The sequence below is a fragment of the Lissotriton vulgaris genome, chromosome 11, assembly GCF_964263255.1.
Source record: "Lissotriton vulgaris chromosome 11, aLisVul1.2, whole genome shotgun sequence".
NCBI lineage: Eukaryota > Metazoa > Chordata > Amphibia > Caudata > Salamandridae > Lissotriton > Lissotriton vulgaris.
The window spans coordinates 881549442-881575042 of record NC_141699.1 but is presented as its reverse complement, the minus strand read 5'-3'; the positions used below and the strand labels follow the sequence as shown (position 1 = coordinate 881575042).

General features: G+C 50.1%; 1 protein-coding gene across 2 annotated transcripts in view; it reads left to right on the top strand.

Annotated features, from left to right (window-relative positions):
* The window catches only part of WDR33 (WD repeat domain 33), a 1115698-nt gene that overhangs the window by 572282 nt on the left and 517815 nt on the right, over positions 1-25601 (top strand). For both annotated transcript variants that reach the window (XM_086944027.1, XM_086944028.1), the window contains exon 7: positions 23218-23315. In XM_086944027.1, coding sequence (XP_086800153.1) covers positions 23218-23315 — 98 coding nt within the window. The remainder of the gene's footprint in view (positions 1-23217; positions 23316-25601) is intronic.

Below are 25601 nucleotides of genomic sequence, written 5' to 3'. Positions count from 1 at the left end.
TCCCAGGTCATTTGTCACCTCCTAATTATTCACTGCCTGCCGGCCGGCCGTATTTTCAGTTTCATCTCCTAATCTTCCCGCCCCTTGCTGCAACAACTGTTTATGCTCTGCTTGAAAAGAAACATGGAATGCATGCTGTATCCAGGACCACGAATTCCATGCTTCTTAAGAGGGCTTTTCGAAGTTTTGGTTTAAGTACTGAGTGCACTGTGTAGTAGCTTGCTAAGGCGCAGTTATGTTGCCATGTGCTGTTGCCGTGCCCAGACAACATTCATATATATTTTCTTTCCTTTCTGCACACATTGTTGCGATTTATTTTGCCCTGCTACTTATCATTTTCTAAGCAGACCTTTAAAATTCGTCATTCCTTAAAATATAGTGTAGCTTTGGTATTAATTAAACACAGACAGGTTTAACAAAACCTTATCCCAATGCAGATGTTAACAAACAAACCTCTCTCATTTACGGTTCGTACTCTTTTCTGTGATTTAGTTTTCCTTCCAGAATAACGTCCTACATATTTTTCTGCATGTATCTGTTGGAACAGTAGCAAGCACTTGTCATAATTTATCCAGCATCGTTAAAGGATAGATTTTTTTTGTTTTGAGAGTTGTAATTTCCGTTAAGGCTCCCACCACACAGCTTTACCTACACAGCTCTACAAGGCACCCACCACACAGCTCCACCGAGGCACCCACCACACAGCTCCACTGATGCACCCACCACACAGCTCCACCGACACAGCACCACCGATGCACCCACCACGCAACTCCACCTACACAGCTCCACCGATGCACCCACCACACAGCTCCACCGATGCACCCACCACACAGCTCCACCGAGGCACCCACCACACAGCTCCACCGAGGCACCCACCACACAGCTCCACAGATGCACCCACCACACAGCTCCAACGATGCACCCACCACACAGCTCCACCGATGCACCCACCACACAGCTCCACCGATGCACCCCCCACACAGCTCCACCGATGCACCCACCACACACCTCCACCGATGCAACCACCACACACCTCCACCGATGCACCCACCACACATGCCCCCACTACACATGCCCCCACCACACAGCTCCACAGATGCCCCCACCACACAGCTCCACCGATGCACCCACCACACAGCTCCACCGACACAGCTCCACCGATGCACCCACCACACAGCTCCACCGATGCACCCACCACACAGCTCCACCGATGCACCCACCACACAGCTCCACCTACACAGCTGCAGCGATGCACCCATCACACAGCTCCAGCGACACAGCTCCACCGATGCACCCACCATACAGCTCCACCGTTGCACCCACCATACAGCTCCACCGTTGCACCCACCATACAGCTCCACCGATGCACCCACCACACAGCTCCGCCGAGGCAACCACCACACAGCTCCGCCGAGGCACCCACCACACAGCTCCGCCGAGGCACCCACCACACAGCTCCGCCGAGGCACCCACCACACAGCTCCGCCGAGGCTCCCACCACACAGCTCCGCCAATGCACCCACCACACAGGTCCACTGATGCACCCACCACACAGCTCCACCGATGCACCCACCACACATATCTACCTACACAGCTCCACTGATGCAACCACCACACAGCTCCACCGATGCACCCACCACACAGCTCCACCGATGCACCCACCTCCACAGATGCACCCAGCTCCACAGATGCACCCACCACCCAGCTCCACAGATGCACCCACCACCCAGCTCCATCGATGCTCCAACTAAGCTCCACCAATGCACCCACCACACAGCTCCACCAATGCATCCACTAAGCTTCACCGATGCACCCACCACACAGCTCCACCGATGCACCCACCACACAGCTCCACCGATGCACCCACCACACAGCTCCACCGATGCACCCACCACACAGATCCACCGATGCATCCACCACACAGCTCCACCGATGCACCCACCCACACAGCTCCACCGACACAGCTCCACCGACGCACCCACCACACAGCTCCACCTACACAGCTCCACCGATGCACCCACCACACAGCTCCACTGATGCACCCACCACAGCTCCACTGATGCACCCATCACACAGCTCCACCGACACAGCTCCACCCATGCACCCACCACCCAACTCCACCGATGCACCCACCACACAGCTCCACCGACAGAGCTCCACCGATGCACCCACCACACAGCTCCACCGATGCACCCACCACACAGCTCCACCGATGCACCCACCACACAGCTCCACCAATGCACCCACCACACAGCTCCACCGATGCACCCACCACACAGCTCCACCGATGCACCCACCACACAGCTCCACCGACACAGCTCCACCGACGCACCCACCACACAGCTCCACCTACACAGCTCCACCGATGCACCCACCACACAGCTCCACTGATGCACCCACCACACAGCTCCGCCGACACAGCTCCACCGATGCACCCACCACACAGCTCCACCGACACAGCTCCACCGATGCACCCACCACACAGCTCCACCTACACAGCTGCAGCGATGCACCCATCACACAGCTCCACCGATGCAGCCACCACACAGCTCCACCGATGCAGCCACCACACAGCTCCACCGATGCACCCACCACACAGCTCCACCTACACAGCTCCACCGATGCACCCACCACCCAACTCCACCAATGCACCCACCACACAGCTACACCGACACAGCTCCACCGATGCACCCACCACACAGATCTACCTACACATCTCCACTGATGCACCACCACACAGCTCCACCGATGCAACCACCACACAGCTCCACCGATGCAACCACCACACAGCTCCACCGATGCAACCACCACACAGCTCCACCGATGCAACCACCACACAGCTCCACCGATGCAACCACCACACAGCTCCACCGATGCAACCACCACACAGCTCCACCGATGCAACCACCACACAGCTCCACCGATGCAACCACCACACAGCTCCACCGAGGCACCCACCACACAGCTCCACCGAGGCACCCACCACACAGCTCTACCGAGGCACCCACTACACAGCTCCACAGATGCACCCACCACACAGCTCCACAGCTGCACCCACCACACAGCTCCACCGATGCACCCACCACACAGCTCCACCGAGGCACCCACCACACAGCTCCACCGAGGCACCCACCACACAGCTCCACAGATGCACCCACCACACAGCTCCACCGATGCACCCACCACACAGCTCCACCGATGCACCCACCACACAGCTCCACCGATGCACCCCCCACACAGCTCCACCGATGCACCCACCACACACCTCCACCGATGCAACCACCACACACCTCCACCGATGCACCCACCACACATGCCCCCACTACACATGCCCCCACCACACAGCTCCACAGATGCCCCCACCACACAGCTCCACCGATGCACCCACCACACAGCTCCACCGACACAGCTCCACCGATGCACCCACCACACAGCTCCACCGATGCACCCACCACACAGCTCCACCGATGCACCCACCACACAGCTCCACCTACACAGCTGCAGCGATGCACCCATCACACAGCTCCAGCGACACAGCTCCACCGATGCACCCACCATACAGCTCCACCGTTGCACCCACCATACAGCTCCACCGTTGCACCCACCATACAGCTCCACCGATGCACCCACCACACAGCTCCGCCGAGGCAACCACCACACAGCTCCGCCGAGGCACCCACCACACAGCTCCGCCGAGGCACCCACCACACAGCTCCGCCGAGGCACCCACCACACAGCTCCGCCGAGGCACCCACCACACAGCTCCGCCGAGGCACCCACCACACAGCTCCGCCAATGCACCCACCACACAGGTCCACTGATGCACCCACCACACAGCTCCACCGATGCACCCACCACACATATCTACCTACACAGCTCCACTGATGCAACCACCACACAGCTCCACCGATGCACCCACCACACAGCTCCACCGATGCACCCACCTCCACAGATGCACCCACCACCCAGCTCCACAGATGCACCCACCACCCAGCTCCACAGATGCACCCACCACCCAGCTCCATCGATGCTCCAACTAAGCTCCACCAATGCACCCACCACACAGCTCCACCAATGCATCCACTAAGCTTCACCGATGCACCCACCACACAGCTCCACCGATGCACCCACCACACAGCTCCACCGATGCACCCACCACACAGCTCCACCGATGCACCCACCACACAGATCCACCGATGCATCCACCACACAGCTCCACCGATGCACCCACCACCCAACTCCACCGATGCACCCACCACACAGCTCCACCGACACAGCTCCACCGACGCACCCACCACACAGCTCCACCTACACAGCTCCACCGATGCACCCACCACACAGCTCCACTGATGCACCCACCACAGCTCCACTGATGCACCCATCACACAGCTCCACCGACACAGCTCCACCCATGCACCCACCACCCAACTCCACCGATGCACCCACCACACAGCTCCACCGACACAGCTCCACCGACGCACCCACCACACAGCTCAACCGACACAGCTCCACCCACCACAAAGCTCCACCGATGCACCCACCACACAGTTCCAACGATGCACCCACCACACAGCTCCACCTACACAGCTGCAGCGATGCACCCATCACACAGCTCCAGCGATGCAGACACCACACAGCTCCACCGACAGAGCTCCACCGATGCACCCACCACACAGCTCCACCGATGCACCCACCACACAGCTCCACCGATGCACCCACCACACAGCTCCACCAATGCACCCACCACACAGCTCCACCGATGCACCCACCACACAGCTCCACCGATGCACCCACCACACAGCTCCACCGACACAGCTCCACCGACGCACCCACCACACAGCTCCACCTACACAGCTCCACCGATGCACCCACCACACAGCTCCACTGATGCACCCACCACACAGCTCCGCCGACACAGCTCCACCGATGCACCCACCACACAGCTCCACCGACACAGCTCCACCGATGCACCCACCACACAGCTCCACCTACACAGCTGCAGCGATGCACCCATCACACAGCTCCACCGATGCAGCCACCACACAGCTCCACCGATGCAGCCACCACACAGCTCCACCGATGCAGCCACCACACAGCTCCACCGATGCACCCACCACACAGCTCCACCTACACAGCTCCACCGATGCACCCACCACCCAACTCCACCAATGCACCCACCACACAGCTACACCGACACAGCTCCACCGATGCACCCACCACACATATCTACCTACACATCTCCACTGATGCACCACCACACAGCTCCACCGATGCAACCACCACACAGCTCCACCGATGCAACCACCACACAGCTCCACCGATGCAACCACCACACAGCTCCACCGATGCAACCACCACACAGCTCCACCGATGCAACCACCACACAGCTCCACCGATGCAACCACCACACAGCTCCACCGATGCAACCACCACACAGCTCCACCGATGCAACCACCACACAGCTCCACCGAGGCACCCACCACACAGCTCCACCGAGGCACCCACCACACAGCTCCACCGAGGCACCCACCACACAGCTCCACCGAGGCACCCACCACACAGCTCTACCGAGGCACCCACTACACAGCTCCACAGATGCACCCACCACACAGCTCCACAGCTGCACCCACCACACAGCTCCACAGCTGCACCCACCACACAGCTCCACAGCTGCACCCACCACACAGCTCCACAGCTGCACCCACCACACAGCTCCACCGATGCACCCACCACACAGCTCCACAGCTGCACCCACCACACAGCTCCACAGCTGCACCCACCACACAGCTCCACCGATGCACCCGCCACACAGCTCCACTGATGCACCCGCCACACAGCTCCACTGATGCACCCGCCACACACCTCCACCGATGCACCCACCACACACCTCCACCGATGCACCCACCACACACCTCCACCGATGCACCCACCACACACCTCCACCGATGCACCCACCACACACCTCCACCGATGCACCCACCACACATGCCCCACTGATGCACCCACCACACAGCTCCACCGATGCACCCACCACACAGCTCCACCGATGCATCCACCACACAGCTCCACCGATGCACCCACCACACAGCTCCACCGATGCACCCACCACACAGCTCCACCGATGCACCCACCACACAGCTCCACTGATGCACCCACCACACAGCTGCACCGACCACACAGCTCCACCTACACAGCTCCAGCGATGCACCCACCACACAGCTCCACCTACACAGCTCCACTGATGCACCCTCCACCCAACTCCACCGATGCACCCACCACACAGCTCCACCGACACAGCTCCACCGATGCACCCACCACACAGCTCCACCTACACAGCTCCACCGATGCACCCACCACACAGCTCCACTGATGCACCCACCACACAGCTCCACCGATGCACCCACCACACAGCTCCACCTACACAGCTCCAGCGATGCACCCATCACACAGCTCCAGTGATGCAGCCACCACACAGCTCCACCGACACAGCTCCACCGATGCACCCACCACACAGCTCCGCCGATGCACCCACCACACAGCTCCGCCGAGGCACCCACCACACAGCTCCGCCGAGGCACCCACCACACAGCTCCGCCGAGGCACCCACCACACAGCTCTGCCGATGCTCCAACTAAGCTCCACCAATGCACCCACCACACAGCTCCACCAATGCCCCCACCACTCAGCGCAACCAATGCCCCCACCACTCAGCGCAACCACAGCATCACTGGTTCAAATATGTTCTTTCAATTTTTCAAGCTTTCACGCTTTATTACAAATCACAAAAAGATGTTAATATTTCACTTCTGTTCTTGGATTTTCATCACAATAAAAAACACTGAACATAATCTCCACAAATGTTATTTACAAAAGTTTAAGCTATTGCCATTACAAATTAAATAAATAATTAAGTATTAATTATTTTTAAAAATTAAAAGCCATTGTTATTTGTAATATCAATACATCTAAGTCACGTAAATACTAAACATGTTGCATTGCAAATGCTATAGGTGTCACATTTGCGAAAGTTATAACTATTGGCATTGTAAATGATAAAGCTATTAATTTAGCTATTTAAAAAAAAACCACATAAATAAAAATAATTCATTTATAACACCAATAGCTCAAACGTTCCTAATGCGAGCCCTATTGCTTTTCCAATGCTTGTTTAATATATGGTTTGTGTGGCCACCCGGCCTCATCCATAACTGTGCAACGTTGTATGTTATACTGTGCTTTTGATTTAACGCTTGTGCCCCTTTGCTCATAAAGAGTACTGGGGGGTATTTTAGAAATAAATACATATATTTTTATAATATATACTTGTGTGGTGTCCTTTCATTTGATATTACAGGACTGTGATTGGTAAAACAGCTCGCTTAACACGACCTCTTGAGTTAAGCCTTTAAGGCTGCTTAGTCGATGCTACCCTTAAGATAGCTTGTCTAATAAGGTTGACTTACAACCAGACACCATAAGGGATTGTTTGGACGGATACAAGGTGGTTCCAGAATTGGAAACATCATATATCCGGCCAACTTCTCACACTGCGTTCCTAGCTCACCGATCTCACTTCCTTGACAGACACAAAACCACGTGCCGCCACCAACACAACCTTTTGAACTTCAGAAATAGAAATGCCACATATCGAGCTGAGCAAACAAGAAAATCGCAGGGAGTAGAGGTACCCTTACTGTACCTGTGAAACCAAGAAGTGGTGTCCGAGTGTTATGTGCCTATGGGCGTAATGTAGGCAGGGTCACTGGAATTATGCGGCAGCGTTAATTAAATTATGCAACAAGAAAAGGCACATAATTCAGCATAATGCAGCACATTTTGTGATGGTATTGCTTAAATATTTCTATACATGCTAAAACTGTCTGATTATTTTTACAAATGCTAACACTTTCTGAGCCAACCTTTCATTCCCGAGTACCAGTTTAACACCCAGATCCTGCAATAAGCAACGAAAGGAGATCAGTCAACGTTTTCAAAGGGTCCTGCACTTTGTGACAACCGAGGTAGCCACATTTTTATGAACTTTTGATACGTTTGAGCTTAAAATATTTTTAGGGTTTCAAATCTGCAGATAATGGATTGTGCGTCAAATGTGGCAAGTCCATAACTATGTGGTAAACACCACAGGCGCAAAATCTCATAATTCCACTGGCTTTGGAAATAGTGCCACGAAGCCTCCTCACCACAGGAGCGATTCGTTTTACAAAAAACATGCAAGTGCAGGGTGTCAAACCCTTACTTAGAAAACCCTTAGTGGTGTCGCTAGAAAGTGTTTGTTTTTAGGGCGTACACGAGGAGACCTAGCTACTACTGATGGGTTCACTTCACCAATATCATGAGTATTCGTGAAGCGCGTCCACGCATGCGTGGGTCCGTAATGCTGTAATTGACACATGCTCACAGTAAGAGTTGGTTCATGGACATATCCTCGTGCCAGGAGTCTGCTTTGCACCCTTGCTCAGCACGCGCTGTTATTGTTTACATCATTTTGTACACAGATACCGATGGCGCTCAAGGCTCGCCTCTCATCCGATCTGCCCATCTTCCTGCCTCTTGTGACCTCCGAGACCCAGAAGAATGTCACCCTGAGCCATAACTCCAGGGAAACTTACACCACCTGCAGGTCCGAGTGTCTCCGGAGGGTAAACATACCAGGTCCATAAACTCTGGTCCCAGGACCAGCAGGGCCAGACATCAATGCATATGTACTCTGCTGCAGTGACTGGGGGTCCCCATTCGACCCAGGCAGCAGAACGAGGGGACCAGACGGTGCTCCCCCAGGCAGACGCCAGCTTCCCTTCGTGATACTTTAAAGTGGTCACTGTGTTCTATGTTTATAGAGGAACCAAGAAAACAAACAAGCATTTGCAATGCAATTGGTCTCGTATTTATGCAAATTTGAGCTATTGGCATTGTAAATCCCAATGCCTTTCATTTATGTTTTGGTTTTTAAAACATAAATAAAAGGCATTGTCATTTACAGTGCCAATAGATTAAACTTGTGTCAATGCGAAATCTATTGCATTGCAAATGCATGTTTTTATTGTGTTTAGCCCCGGGAGTGATCTCCCCTTGCCTATTAAGACTCTGGAAGGGAGGCTGCAAACACCTCTCCCCTTAGATGTTGGCCCCAGGCAGTCGGTCTCCAGGGCCTAAAAAGGCTCAGGGAAGGGGCCTTGCTGAACTCTCCCCACCATCTTTTGCATTTGGCCTAGCAGGATGAGGTAACAGAGGCCTCTTAAGACTGGCGGAGATAGGCTCCACTCCCTCCTCCCTTGTTTAATAAGGGTCAAGGAGTGAGTCTGCATACCACTTTCCCTTAATATATGTTTTGGCCCCAGGGGATGAGGGCCCACAGGCAAACTCTACGCAGAACACATCAAAAGCTGTGTACGATGTGGGGTCGACAGCCTGCTTGTGGTTCAGCCATAGTGACCAAGCCTCCTCTACGTACGCCAAAGGTTGTACGCAGCATGGGTTTTGGCTGCCTGTGGAGAGTTCGAAGCTGGGCCTGGAAAGACCGGCCCTGCGGCCACCCTCACGCAATAAAAGGCCGTGCGCAGTGTGTAGTTGGCTGCGTGATTCGGTAGGGGAAGAGTTTGCTGCAGGGCCTACCATACACGGCTGAAGGCCATGCACAACAGGGTGTTGGCTTTCCCATGTGGTATTAACCCCTTCGCTACGGCGGCTATTCCGCCGCAGCGCTAAAGGGGCGGGGCGGCCGCGCGGCGGCTGCATGCTGGTGACAGAACCGCTCCGTCACCAGCCGCGGTTGAGCTATGCTGGTGACGAAGCGGTTCCGTCATGACCCGCCCCGCTCTTTAGAACGCCCGCGCAGGCGCTAAATCAGCGCCGCGCAGGCGCGGCGGCTGGGCCATGACGGAACCGCTCCGTCATCAGCACAGCTCAACTGTAGCTGATGACGGAGCGGTTCCGTCATCAGCAGGGGAGGGGTTAAAAAATTAATTTGTGTAAAAAAACACTGAAAAAAACGAAGGTTAAAGTAACTTAATAGTTGGGATGTGATAACAATCTGTTTTTGTTAGGGAAAAAACGTAAAAATTCACTGGAAAAAAACAAAGTAAAGTGACGTTCTAGTTAGGTGAATATGCCTGACACAACAGTAACGTTTTGAACTAAAATTAAAACGCAGAAATTCACTAGTTATAGTTGGCAGGGCTAACTATAACTTGCACCCCGCCATACATGAACTCATAACCTGTTCTATGACATCATTTATGACATCTCAAATGACATTATCCAAGCTTTTTTACACAGTGCTCTGTAAACTAGTATGGCTTTAGGGGCCTGAAAGTAAGTGCAAAATAGCTCAAGAATAATATAAGCATAATTAATACCATCACACCTACAACTCCCTTAGGTGTAGCAAGCATGTGTTATAAACATCATTGACCCATTACCATACACTTACTTCTCGCGTAGCCTAGTTCCCATTAACAATGAACAACAGACATATGGGAAATTTCTCATTGCACACCGTATTCTATATGTATACAAATGTTCAGAGAGCCAAGTTCTCCTACTTAACGCCTGTTCCAAAATTAATGCCCTACTATAGACCCCTTCTATCTGCATCAAACCCCTCAGTCACCAAATCTACATTGAGAAGTTAAATTGACATTAGTAGAAAGAGGTGTACTGTGAACAGTGTTTACTCAAAGATGAGTTTATCTAGTACCAAACTATTTGCAAACAGTGAAACTAGCATTTGAAATACACCAGAGTATTTAAAAAGTACCTACTTGTAGGTACTCTGTGCAGCACTTGTCAAAAAAGAGACTATTTGCTTAAAATAACCAAGGGCTGAAGGTGCTAAAGATCATAGTCTGTAGCTATCATACTGTGATGAAAACTTTACAGATAGCCCATCTTCTGAAGCAAAAGAAGCACAAGTGCCTATGCTAGCAGCTGTTGCACACCGTTTTCTGTCTTATGTAGAAATTGTTATGTTAAGACAATTCTGCCTAATAACTCAAGGCTGCTTAAAATGCTTAATATATACTATGTAGAGTCTTTGTCCTAGTGAAAACATTTTCTTCAGAACTAAAAAACCTATGTGGAACATACTGAATACACGTCGGCTGTACACAGAGTTACTCTTCAATACAAAGATTTATAATGTCTTCAATACCTCTGCACACCCCTGATGCATTAGGAGCACTTGCATTTTGCAAACACTTAAACCCATTAGCTGGACACAGGCTGTACAAAATTAGAAAAGGAATTTGGCATCTACCTGCCAGTATGTAAACTATTTAACAAACTAGCACACTCATTGGATGATGCAATCAGTGTTTGAGATGGCATCAGTAATGTCAAAAATTATGTCATTGAACATGTCATGAGTGATGTAATATGTGAGGTCATAAGCAGTGCATGGCGGCACGCAAGTTATAGTTGGCTCTCATAACTATAATTGGTGAATTTTTAAAATATTTTTAGTTCAAAATAAGAATGTTGTAACTGAAATATTCCCCTAACTATAACATTGCTTTTAAAATTATATATTTTTTTCAATTAATCAGGGCATTTGTAAAGCGCACTACTCACCCGTGAGGGTCTCAAAGCGCTGGAGGGGGGAATGAGCTGCTACTGCTCGATAAGCCAGGTATTGAGAAGTCTCCTGAAGGTTAGCAGGTCCTGGGTCTGCCGTAGGATAGGGAAGGCGTTCCAGGTCTTGGCGGCGAGGTGGGAGAATGATCTGCCGCCGGAGGTCGCTCTTCGGATGCGGGGCGGTGGCGTGGGCGAGTTCGGCGGGGCGGAGCTGGCTGTTGGGGGTATAGAAGGTGAGTCGTCTGTTGAGGTATGCCGGCCTTGTGTTGTGGAGTGCCTTGTGTGCGTGGCTGAGGAACTTGAAGGTGATCCTTTTGTTGACTGGAAGCCAGTGCAGGTCCCTCAGGTAGGGTGTGATGGGGATCAAGCGTGCTGAGGCGTTCTGTATGCGTTGGAGTCGTTTCAGCAGCTTGGCTGAGGCTCCTGCGTTGAGGGCGTTTCCGTAGTCCATCCTGCTGCTGACAAGGGCCTCGGTGACAGTTTTTCTTGTTTCGGTGGGGATCCACCTGTAAATCTTGCAGAGCATGTTGAAGCAGGAGGACGAGACGGCGTTGACTTGCTTTGTCATGTAGAGAGTAGAGTCGAGGATGAACCCCAGATTGCGTGCATGGTCGGTGGGTGTTGGTGCTGTTCCCAGTGCGGTTGGCTACCAGGAATCATCCCTGGCCGAGCTGGTGGAACCGAGGATGAGGACTTCGGTTTGGTCAGAGTTCAGCTTCAGACGTCTGTTCTTCATCCAGTCGGCGACAGCTTTTATTCCTTCCGGGAGGTTGGTTTTGGCGATGAGGAGGTCCTCAGCTGGGTGTCGTCGGCGTAGGAGATGATGTTGAGGTAGTGTAGTCAGGCGACGTGGCGAGTGGTGCCATGTAGATGTTGATCAGTGTCGGGCAGAGGGATGAGCCTTGGGGTACGCCGCAAGTGACCTTGGTGGCTTCGAAACAGAAAGGGGGAGGTGGAAGCTCTGGGTTCTGCCGGAGAGGAAGGAGGTGGTCCATTTCAGAAGCCACGTCTCGGATCCCAGCGTCGTGGAGACACGTGCGAAGGGTGCAGTGGCAGACAGTGTTGAAGGAGGCTGATAGGCCCTCTGCCTGCCTGCAGTTATTTGAGCCCTTTGGTTGGATCCTGCCACGCCTGACTCCAAGATGGCGGGCCAGCCACAAACTCTGCTCCAGAGTTTCACTTGCGCTGGTAGATCAGGTCTGCCTGTAAGCATGGGTGTTATAGCAGCAACGGCATCCGAATTCCGGGTCCCGATGCCAATGGATACTCTAGGGCTGGCTGGGGGAGAGTGGAGGCTCTGCATGGAGCGTCCTACTCCCTCGGCAGCCTTTCACTGTCTAGAGTCCTTCTGAGCTACGCTCGCTCCCATTGGCCTCCCATCTGTCCACCGCGGGGTGGACGACGTTCAAGTCTCCCCTTATCAAACAAAGCCCATCTGGCATTCTCCCACCACCACAACCCACCCCCCAATAGGCAAAGGAAGCTCTTGATAATTCTGGCCCACAGCAGAGGGGGGGAGCATAAACACTCAAGAGCGTGATCCGTTCACCATGGAGGGTGCCTGTTACAGCAACAAGACCGTGTGTGTCTGCCCACACCCTCGGGCTCTTTGATGTATTAGAATGGCTGTGCCTCGAGAGCCCCTTGTGAATCTGGAATGAAAGACCTGGGTATAACCAAGATTGCCTAGGCAGGGTGTTTTTGTCCCCGTAAGAAGGGTCTCTTGTAGGAGGTGGAAATCCTCCCCCAAGTGTTTTGCCTGCTGAGGACTGCTCCTCATTTAATTTTATCGAGGACTCCCCTCACATTCCTAGTTACTATGCAGAGTTGACCCTGCCACGGTTAGTCATATGTATCGCGAATAGGGAAGGATCAGCCCTGATTAAATGTCTGCGGTAGTGTGAGCAAAAAAACTGTCTGTTCAATGACCAGAAAAACAGCAATGTAGCAACCCCCCCTTCCAGTTAACAGAACAGGAAGTATCTGTTGCGGCTTGCGCCCCTACTGTACCCCAACTGAGGGAACACGGTGGGACACCACCAAAGGATCCCAGGAACCCAACCCCAAAAAAACAACCACTAGAAAGGAATCTCAGAAATGAAGCACATCGGAATTAGCACCCATCTAAATTGTAACATTTGATAATTATCACGACAACGAGTGTCCAAAAGGAAAAGATTTGAAAGAGCAAGTCCAAAGTCAGGTTTGAGTAGAAAAAATGTTCCTTATTGATAAGCTTCCACAACGTCTTTTAAAATCCAAATTGGAAATTTTTAACCAACGCGTTTAGTCTCTGTCGAGACTTCTTCAGGGCTCAAGACGAGATGTGAAACATTTAAGTGGATTCTGCTAGTATCTATAGACCTAATCACACGATAGTAGTCACTCAGGCAGTAAAGAAAAGGGCAACCTGAAAGCGATGTTCCGCTTATTCTAAAAAGTATAATGAATATTAATGGAGATAGATTGAATCTCAGAAATGACTCTAGTGTGGTGCGTTAAGATAGAAAATCTGCTCAGCCGAGCAGCATTTCTAATAATCAATGCCCACCCTTCATATAATTACCCCACACATTGATTGCTGCATGCACATGCAATAATCATATACAAAAGAGGAGAGAGTCTGCGAACTCAGTACAAAATGGAGAGGAGAGTTAGAAAGGGATTCAGTAATCATTGTATTATTCTCACGTTCTACTCGGTTCTAGTGGTCAATACACGGTCCCTCAGTAAGATCACTCCACTTAATAAACAGTGCATTCACGTCCAATAATGATATACTGAAGAGAAGAGAAACTGTAAACCCAGAACAACATTTGAAATGGGGAAGAAGAGGGTTGGAAAGGGATATAGTATTCATTGTGTCTGTCTCACATGGGTTGACGGTCCTTCAGTAGCTTCAGTGATAGTCATCTGTGTGAGAACTCCTCCAGGATAATCAAGATCTGTTGTGGCGCTTGGACATGTACTTCTTGGGGCAGTTGCGCCTGTCACTTTCCGATGAATCTTATTCAGTTTGAGGCTGGGTATGTGGTTTGAAAACCACGATTCATCTATCCACCGGAAAGCGGCTTCTGGTGTATCAAAAAACAATGTCATGCCAGCCTCAGCCGTGCTGGGTATAACAGCATATATTGAATTTTAAGATTTCACCTTTTTCGTTTAGCCACAAGGAAGGAGTGTGTCTGTTGCTGCACCATTCTTGTATAGTCAGGGAAAACCATAATGTGGGCTGACTCAAACAATTCTTTCCTGACTGCTGGCATAGCGCAGGATCGCGTTCCGATTCAGGTAGTTAAAGAGTTTCACAATAATTGGTTGTCGTCGCGTGCCGGTTGGGGGCTTCTTCACTAGACCTCGTGGGCTTGTTCCAACACTAAACATGAAGAGAGGCTCTGGTGGAACCATGGATCTCAGCCATTTCGTCAGGAACTGTTCCCCCGAGGAGCCTTCACATTCCTTCAGGAAGCCCACAAATCACATGTTGTTGCGTTGAACGTGACCCCTGCATCCTCCACTCTTATGGTAAATTCCTTGGTTTTCTCGGTTAGAGCTGTGACTTTATGTTGTAGGGTTATTACCGAATCCTCGACCTTCGAAACTCTTGCCTCGTCTTCGATAATATGGTCAACTGCTTTTCTCAGTCCTGGCACAGTAAATTCACCTGGGTTCCCACGGAGCCATTCTTGACCTCCAGAGCGTCCCGCAAATAGTTAATGGCAGCTAACAGCGTAGTGTTGTCAGGACCACCCTGGGGGAAATCTTGCATGTTATGTGTTATGATTCCCCCGACCCTGGCCGCAGCCCGCTTGCGTCCGTTGATTGTGGCCTGGCCTGCCCCTCTGTCCTCTGCCGACTCGGGTCAGGAATGCAGTTTGTGCCTGGGTGTGGTCCGCCCCACCCCCCGGGCATCCGCCGTGCCCAGTATTTCACCAGATGCCTGGGCAGGGAAAACCGCAAGACTGGCCCAACCAGGCAGCCCCCACAGCACTCCCCGGGCAGCACCCAAGCCCCAGTCCGTAAACACCGTACCATCAGTTCAGCGGCTATGAGTATTGTCTGACTTTTATCACGGGCCCAGCCAGCCCTGCACGCCGAAGCGATGTCGTGCTTCCATTGTGCTGAACACCCCAACTTTCAGAGGGCTGTCTTCATCATGACAGGGGAGTCACGACTGGAAGGATTGTCCTCCCAATGAGCCTGGTGAGTAGGATTATTGTCTGAGTCGGTTATTGCTGCAGAGAGCTCTTTCAAAGCGCGTCAGCCATCTTGCGCACTTGGTCACACCCCCATCAATACTTTTTTTAACCAGTATCTTGTTAGAGACCAGCTTTACTGCCGTCTCTACCCATTTTCCTCCTAAAACATTTACTGAACATTTACCTCCTTACTTTATCAACTTATAAATCCCACCTTCTGCACTTTACCATTTTGATCTTCCCTGAATCTTGAGCAGACAGTCTTTCTAACATTTTCATCCTGGTAATTATTCCTATGTAAAATTCTATGAGCATCAGCCTAATTCAATTTCGTTTGTGAGTCTCAGTCAACATTACATATATCAGGTAAATATGAAGTAAAAATGTAAAAGATTTTGTACACAGCATTTATTCAGAAGGTTGGGGAGTTCATATGGAGTTGCATTTGTTTTTTAGTGCCTTTTTTGTAGTGTCTGTTGTAAGATATTAGTGCATTACTTCAAAAGAATTGGACATTAAGTATGGATGGATGAATGTTGATAATCACTAGCCTAAAAAATACCTGCTTAGCAAAATGTCTGTGCCACTGCCAGAGGTACCCCAGCTGAGCATGTGCCTCTTGAAAAATTGTTGGCTCTTTTAGTACTTCAGAGTACAATCTCTACATTTTTACAGCAATAACGAGGTTACTTTTGTCTTTAACTTAAGCGTCATGGGCATGGTCAACTTGATGTTCTCGGTGTGTTTTCAGTCGAAAGGCATGAATAATAAGTACCCTTCCTGTCAAACTAATAGTTATGTACGTGAATTATAAAAAACTTGCACACTCAAAGTTTAACATTAAAAATTCCAGATTTTGATATGCAAAACAATTATGTCTAGAAGTGTGTATATTTGTTACAGGCTTTGTGTCAGGTTTCAAGCCCTGCAGGAAGTGTGGGGGTCATAAGTCCATCACAGATCCCCTCGATGAATGTCTGTGGTGTCTTTCTTCGGACCATGGCGTCGAAGGATGTTTGTGCTGTCTGAAGATGAACCCGAAGGTGCTGAAAGAGCGTGAGGCGAAACTCTTCTTGGCACGGGCGGTCGCAAGAGATTGAAGTAGTCGACCTTGCATGCTTCGAAGTCGAGAAAGCATAAGAGGAGGAGAAGACATGGGTCTCGATGTCAGTCTTCAAAGGGCAGGACATCAAGGTCGTACTCCCCAGTGAAGCGGCATCTTGAGAAGGATGCCGTCTCACCGTCACCTACTCCTTCTCCACAGGTGACTCTGGCCCACTCTCTGGCGTCGTGGGATTTGCTGGTGCCCAGAGATTCTCAGGCGCCCAAAGTTTTCTCTGGTTCCCGCGGCTTCACCTGTACCAGCTCCAGTGTCTCTGTTGCTGCAGCCTCAGCCCCCTGTAAGGCCTCAAATGGATCAGGACCAAAGGGCTTTGGATCCTTATCCTGCTTTTACAGGACCATGAGTGGATCAGTCGCATTTCCTTAATGTGATGTTTGGCATGTTTGCTAGGGCATCTTACCCTACCGGTGCACTGTCCGGCCCGTGGGTCTACTTGCCTTTAATTTGGGCATCCCCAGCAGTATGCCCAGGCGCCTTTTGTGCCTTTCATGCCGACGGCTCCTTCATGGCAGTTCCGGCGTTGAGGTTACCAGCTCTGATACCTCAATCTCCGGTGCCGTCTGGTGTTGGACCGACGTCACCCCGGATTCGAGCAGGGCTATTGCCCGCTTGGGATGGTCCCTCTTCGGTGCTATCACTGTTGTCACCGGCGCCGCCGACACCGACCCCAAAGCAGCGTTCCAGGAGGAAAGCGCAGAGATTGCTCTAGGAAGAGGAGTACCAGCAAGAACATAAGGAAGGGGAGATAATCGACTCCGTGGGCGACTTTGAGGGTCTATAGGAGGCCAGTGGCCTGGATACTTCCCCGCAGTGGGAGCTTTCTTCTCTGAAGGCCTTGCCTTAACAGGACTTTGCCCCTTATAACATAGTCATCAGGAAGGCTGCTGATCTGTTGGACCTTCACTTACCCTCAGCTGAGGTCAAATATATTGACTGAAGTGTTGTATTTTCCCTCCCCTACTGTTGAACCTCTGCTGCCTTTTAATGAGGCGTTGACGGTGCCGATTTATGGAGGTGTGGCGGAAGCCTTTGTCTGCACCTGCGGTTTCTAGGTCAGTGGCAAGACGCTACAAGCCTGCTCCTGGTGATCCAGCTTTCCTCTCTGCCCATCCTTCTCTGAAAAGCTTGGTGGTTCAGGCGTCTTGTTCCATGCCGTCAACTTGGTATTGCTCTACTACTTCCGGGGATAGAGACTCGAAAAAACTTGGAACCATCTGCCAAAAAGGTGTTCTCCTCCACAAGTATGGCTCTAAAGTCAACAAATGCCACATGTTTGCTTGGGAGGTACATTCATGCACTAATGGACGCAATCAAGCAAGTAGCTCCTAAGTTGCCTAAAGATGGTCGTGTTTACTTTTTAGAAGCGCTGTTAGACAAGTGGCAGCCCATCAGGTCATTCAGTCTGGTCTGGACACTGCGGACTTGGTCGCCAGTCTAATGGCCTCCTCAGTGGCTACCAGGAGGCATGCCTGGCTTAGGTCTTCAGGTTTCTCTCCAGATGTACAAGCTACTTTGCTCGATCTACCCTCCGATGGATCCAGATTGTTTTGTAGCAAAGGCGGATTCTACGCTGCAGCTCTTCAAGGACAGTAGGGCTACTGCAAGATCCTTGGGCCTGCAGTCCAAGCCCAGCGGCCATGGATATAAAAGGTATTGAGATTTTGGGAAGGCGGCTTCCTTTCGCGGCCCACAACAGCCACAGCAGAACCCTCTGTACAGGTTGTACAGAGGAAAAGGTAGAGGCCGTCTGCAAAAAGCTTCACGACTTCAGTCTTCCTCCTCCTCATCTGTCCCCACCACTGTTACCATGGGAAAGCAGCTCTAGATCGCCTATGTTGGAGCATACTGGTCCTCTAGGGTGCCAGGTGTCCCATTTTCTACAGGTTTGGAACTGGATTACTTCAGACTGTTGGGTTTTTAATTTTTCAAGAGTTTCCACCTCCTTACCCTCGCCAGGGCTGGTGTTAGAGGACCATTTGCTGCTTTTGCAGCAGAATGTTCTTGCCATGCTGCAGAATGGTGCGATAGAGGTGGTTCCAGAGCAGGAAAGTGGTCAGGGTTGCTACTCCCGTTATTTCCTGATCCCCAAGGACGGCAGCTGCTCCTGGACCTCAGGAATTTGAATTTTTACCTCAGGCAGGAAAAGTTCAAGATGTTGACCCTAGCTCAGGTTCTTTTGGCGATGCAGCAGGAAGACTGTATTGTGTCGATTGACTTGCAGGATGAAATTTTTTCACATCCCTATTCTGAAGTCGCATCGGAAGTATCTCCGGTAGGTTCTCAACACTACTAGTTTGCGGTCCCTCTGTTGGGTCTCACTTCCGCACCTTGAGTCTTCACAAAAGTGATGGCGGTGGTGGTTGCATATCTCAGAACGTCAAGGATTCCTGTTTAGAGGTGCAATACTGGACATGACTGTGTGTTGAGCTTTCCCGACGCCGAGGATTCTCAACATTCAGGAGATCATTCCTTTGTTTCACGATTCAGCTGTTCTAGTCCTGAACATCCTATGCCTGCTCGGTCTGTTTACTTCCTGCATACTGTTGGTCAACCATGCACGCTGGCACATGAGGGCACTCCAGTGGTGCCTCCGCAGACAGTGGTATCAGCCCAATGGAGATCTCGCGAAGAAGGTCAATCTCCAGGGACACTACAGCGAAGCTGTCTGGGTGGACTGTGCTGGACAACCTGTCTCAAGGAAAGCCTTTTCAACCTCCTCCACCGGTGGCCACAGTAATCAGAGATGCATCCACTCTAGCGTGGGATCCTCTTCTGGGGGATCTGGAGATCAAGGGTCTTTGGTCTCCAGAGGAAAGGTTCCTTCACATCAACCTTCTGGAATTCCGGGCAATACGTTTGGCTCTCAGGGTCTTTCTTCCCTCCCTTCGAGGTCAGTCAAGTCAAGTCCTGAAGGACTTCACAATCGCAACGCGGTACATAAATAAACAGGGAGGGGTAGGGTTGTATCACCTGCTGAGAGACTCTGCGACTCTGGTCCTGGGCTCAGGGCCATCAGATTTGTGTGTTTGCAAATCATCAGGCCACGTTGCTAAATGTACGTGCGGACAGTCTGTCTGCAATACTCTGCCGATTATGAGTGACGACTCCATCAGGATGTGGTCCATCACATCTTCCGGATGCAGGGGGTTTCCTCAGTAGGACCTGTTTGCCACTCACGAGAACATGCACTTCCCGTTGTTCTGCAGTCTTCATTATCCGCTGCAGGGAACATTGGAGGACTTATTTCTATTGGATTGGAGCTCGCAACTCCTGTACGCGTTGCCTCCCATACCCTTGATTCCTCGAGTTCTGAGGAAGATTCACCAAGACTGAGCCCAGGTCTTATTGATCGCTTGGGATTGGCCAAGAAGGGTGTGGTACACAGATCTTCACCTCTCTGCGCACCCTCTGCCTCCCTCTTAGGACATACATCCTCTCGCAGTTGGAGGGGCAGGTTCTACACCCCCACCTCCAGAGCTTACACCTAAATGCCTGGAGATTGACCGGGGCAACCTGAGTTCTTTCTGTCTCCCACCGGATGTGGTGGATGTTATTTTATAATCCAGGAAACACTACACCAAATCTATTTATTCTTCTAGGTGGTCCAACTTTGTGAAATGGTGTGGAGATGTCCATTGATCTTTTGGAGGCCCATTTATCGGATGTACTTGTCTTTTTGCTTTCCTTGGCTCAGCAAGGATGTGCTGTGGCTACTGTTAAGGGTTACCTGTCGGCTTTCCTCTGTTTGCCAGACCAGCAGTCTTTATTTAAGTCCCCCATTGTTATGAGGTTCATTAAGGGCCTCATCAATAGGTTTCCTCCCACTCCCTTCATTATACCCCGTTCATTATGCTTCAGTGGGATTTGAATTTAGTACTTGCTTTCCTGATGGGGTCTCCTTTTGAGCCTCTTCATAGTGGTCTGTTGAGATTAATTATTTTCAAGACGGTTTTTCTGGTCGCTATTACCTCAGGCAGGAGGATAAGTGAGCTTCAGGCTCTTAGTTCTAAACCTAAGTTTTTAACCATACATGCAGAAAAGATGGTTCTCGGGACCAGGGCTGCTTTCCTGCGTAAGGTCGTCACTCCCTTCCACCTAGGGCATTCTATTACCTTACCTACCTTCAATCCTCCCCCACACCCTTTCAAGGAGGAAGAGTCTTCACCGCCTGGACCCTAAAATGGCTGTCAGCATCTACCTGGACAGAACCAGGGGCCTAAGACTGGATGACCAGCTGTTTGTAGGCTAAGTTGGAAGGATGTAGGGCAAAGCTGTCCACAAACAAACACTTTCCAGGTGGATCATCTTGTGCATCAAGATTTGCTACGCCCTGGCCAAAAGAGCTCATTCCACCAGAGCCAAGTCCTCTTCTTCTGCTTTGGCTAGAGGTGTTCCTGTTGTAGACATTTGCAAGACTGCAACTTGGGCCTCCCTCCACACCACACCTATGCGAAGCATTACCGCTTGGATTCGGAGGTTTGGAGGGAGGGCCATTTTGCACTCTATGCTGCAAGATATTTTCGTATAGGCGGTTGGACACCCTCCGACGAGAGAGGAACAGCTTGGGCATTCAATTCAAAAGGTGAGGAATCCACAGGCAGATGTATCCATCAGAAGAACAAGTTACTTACCTTCAGTACCGCTTTTTCTGGTGGATACATTATCTGGCTGTGGATTCCTCACTGACCCACCGCCTCCCCGTTGTCCACCTGCTTATACTGAAAAAGTTCTGACTGTGTGAAATTGTTATTTTACATATGTCATTTATATACCATACAGTTTATTGCTAGGAAATACGTTGGTTTTTGGCTTTTCCTTTTTGTGTGCGTGTGTATGTATATGTATGTATGTATATGTATGTATGTGTGTATATATATATATATATATATATATATATATATATATATATATATATATACTGCATGTATTTGTGTATACTGCATGTATTTGTGTATATATTTGGTGTACTAGAGGGCACGGAAAAAAATGGGTGAAACTGACGAGAAGCACGCCGACGAGATAGTCTTATGGCTCCAATGACGTCATACGGAGTAGCGAGCGAAGTCTTGCTATTGTGACGTCCTCATCGACGTGGGAGAGCTAAGAAAAGAAGTTCAGTGGAATGCTGGTGCTGGGGTAACCAAAAGGTGAGGAAACCACAGGTAGATACTACATCCACCAGCAAAAGCATTACCCAAGGTAAGTAACTTGTTCGTCTGTTTCCAAGAAGATATAAATTGTTTCCTGGAGTTACATTCCAGTCATTCAGTGCTATGCATCTTTTTTCATGTCCCAGATTTACCAGAGCAGTGGTAGCTCATGGCCCTTTGTGACCCTCCCACTTGTGACATCTATGATGAAGAGCCACCCAACTATATGACAGCCTTTGTTCTTGGAGATAAATGATTGTGGCCCTTCCTTGTATCAGAAGTTTTCCATAATGCTTCATACCCATTTTGCAAGCCCTAACAGAACAGTGGCTTGATGGTTAATTCACATATGTGTAAACCTGTGTCACTGGCTTTGCCCACGCATGTTTTAACTAGCCTAAGCCTAGAGTTACACACGCTGTTATATTTAAGAGTTCTAAAGTATGCAACCTTTTTAGTCTGCACCTGAGACACCTGTTTGGACTTTGAGCCTCAGCCTTTCCCCCTGTCTGGAGGGGTGGGGGGGGGGGGGGGGGGAGACACACACACACTCAAGTGTTTTAATTTATATGTCTGAGACCGTAAACCTACTCATAAATTTGACCCAAATATGTTAATCTTAAGCAGTCTCATTCTTCTGTCCTCGAGTGTTAAAGCTGTCTCCGCTCATCAACATGTGCTCCAGAAGTTCCACACTAGTGTTAGTCTTGTTCCCATTGTCACACATTGTGTACAAGTACTGCCCCTAAATAATCTACCTCTGGTTTGGGGGTTGCATGCATGTCGCACTCATTGGATGTTGCAGGAACTAAATATCCAGGTGCGAGTCCATTCCCCTAGAAGATTCGTATCCTAGTTTTGGCCTTAAACTTCCGACAGATATCCCAGTGACATCTTCGACTTTTGTTGTTAGCCCCCCTTAGTTGCCTTTCTGTTCCTCGACAGGCCCTAATTCATAGTTGTCTTTCTGTTCCTCGGCAGGCCCTCCTTCATGCCCTAAAAGTTATGCATCACTTATATCCTGTGTACTGGTCCTAGGTGCTTTTATGCAATTGGGTGCTTGTGCAATTAGTGATTTTGTTTGCCTGTTTTGAGCTGGAGGGGTTATATGTTGAATGCTGACTTCTTTCCCTGCTGTGTCTTCATATAACAGCTTTTCACCTACGGATAATAAATTTGCGACATGCTCTGATGACGGCACTGTTAGGATCTGGGACTTTATGCGGTGTCACGAGGAGAGGATTCTTCGAGGTATGTGGAAAAACAAACATTGACAACTGTTTGGAGGGGATTGTATATTTTCATAGTGGTAGCAGCAGTCAGTCTTCTTATGATTTTTTTTGGGCTGCGTAGATGCTTTTATCATGCATTTTGGGAGATGCTTCATAAAATCGGATGCATCAAAACTCATCCTTTAACCAGTCAGTATATCTTTTCCCTCAAAATATGCATGAACAATAGTAACATTTGTTTTTTATTTAAATTCTATTGTAGTCTCTACCTGAATGTTTAAAGTAGCCCTGTACATAAGTTTGACATCGCAATTGTTTGCCCACATCTTGTAAACTCAAGGGAGCACGTGTTGCTGGATTAAATGCATTATCACAAATATCTCTGCAGTACTTTTAGCATGTGCAGTTCTCAGCGGTAAAACGTTTTAGTTATCATTATTCGGTTCCTATATGTTTTAAATATATATTGCGTTTTTTTTATCATCCTGAGAGTTAGATGTAATGTGAATTGCTGAGAGCAGTTCTGAATAAGCAAAGATTCTAATTTTTCACAGCTTGGCTTAAAATGATTACAGAATTCACTGAGTACATGAAAAGTAGTTATGTAAACCAGTAGCTGCACAGACGTGGTTGTCTACTGACAACATAAAAGTAGCAGTGTTATTCCCATACAACATGCACATTCATGTCTGTCTTGGGACTGCTTAGTATTTAAACTGTTTAGGAGATGGATAAAAATGCAAACACTGCATTAGTCTCTAACCAAAACTGCAGTGGATACTGTCTTATTTATGTTATTTTAAAGGTTTTATATAGCGCTGGCTAGACCCGGAGGTATCAGAGCGCTTTACTTGAGTATCAGACCATAATTGCTGGTTACATTGTTACAAAAGGTTACACAGTTATTAGAGCCTGGCAACATAGAGACAAGTAAGGTCGAGACAAACAAAAAGGACATATACGTAAGGGAAAAAGCAGGCAAGGGGAGATATTCAGGAGAGGAAGGGGTAAGAGCAGGGGAAGAAGAGAGAATGGAGGAGGGGAGGGTGATAGAACACAGCATTTCCGTCTACATCAGTTCAACCTGATATTCTCTCAGTAGCTCTCAGCCTTCAGATGTTAACCTACCATTCGGCTACTTAGTATAGAGAAAGCACAAAGGATTCTTGAATCAAATACTTTTTGCAGTTAACAGCTATGTTGATTGATGGTATGTGTGATGCATCAGTGTTGCTTAGATTTACTATAAAGGTTTGGGGTGTCTATTTTTAGGTTTTGCCTGGCCGAAGGCTGCGCACTTGTGCGCAGCTTTTTGGCGCAGGTGGAATCTATTGTTTACTATATGTGCTTCAGGAACGTCCCCTGGCTTCCATTGGCTAGCTCCATAAATGGAGGCTAGCCATTGGGAGCCAGATCTGTCCGTCAAGGCCGGACCAGATTCGGGGGCGTTCCCGAGAATTTTTCTCTTTTGGCCACGTCATGCGGCGGTGGGCGGGGGTTTTTTTTTTTTGCTCGTCGAGGTTTGTTTGGGCCATTTGGCCGCCGACCGCTGCCCGAGGAAGTCCAGGTGAGTGCCTTTCCCTCCCCCCTCCCGCTGGCCGTTCCTTTCCTGCCCCCCCCCCCCCCTCCCGCTGGCCGTTCCTTTCTAGCTCTCCCCCCTCGCGCTGTCCATTCATTTAATGCAGAAAAAATAACGACTTTCATACCATAGTAATGTGGCCTAAGAGAGGCAGCCCACCAGCATTGCTTACACGACCCTTCTTCACCGCATAGGGAAAGAAAGTAAAGCTCTCGTACGGTTGCAACTCTCAAGGCACTTTGTGTGCAAGGCAGTCACTGACACGTTCTGTAGTTCCAATTGCGATGCCTGACAATCACGCCCACCGGAAGAACGTCAGTAGATGCACTCTACAGCTGGGAACCTAGGAGGCACATTAAATACAAATACGTAACTATCAACGCGCTGTATCATAATGCGAGGTGGTCGCACCCAGCATCTCCCATAAGGGAGCAGGGTATTCACCTCGGGGTAGGGGTCAAGTAGCCGTGGCTTTCTGTCAGATGAACGAATTCGTTCTGATATAGTACCACAGCTCTAATGAGGTCTTTAGGGAACATACATGTTTTCACGTTGAACCGTGACCCGTGCCCTGTGCCAGTCGTAGGAAATGAACAGTGGCAGCGGTTCTTTCACGGGCCCACCGGTAGAGGCCTCCATGCGGCCCCACCGCCCAATCACCTTTAACGAAGACAGACACACCACAGTGCAGCTCGGTGTGGGGGGGGGGTCCTGAACTGCACAGTC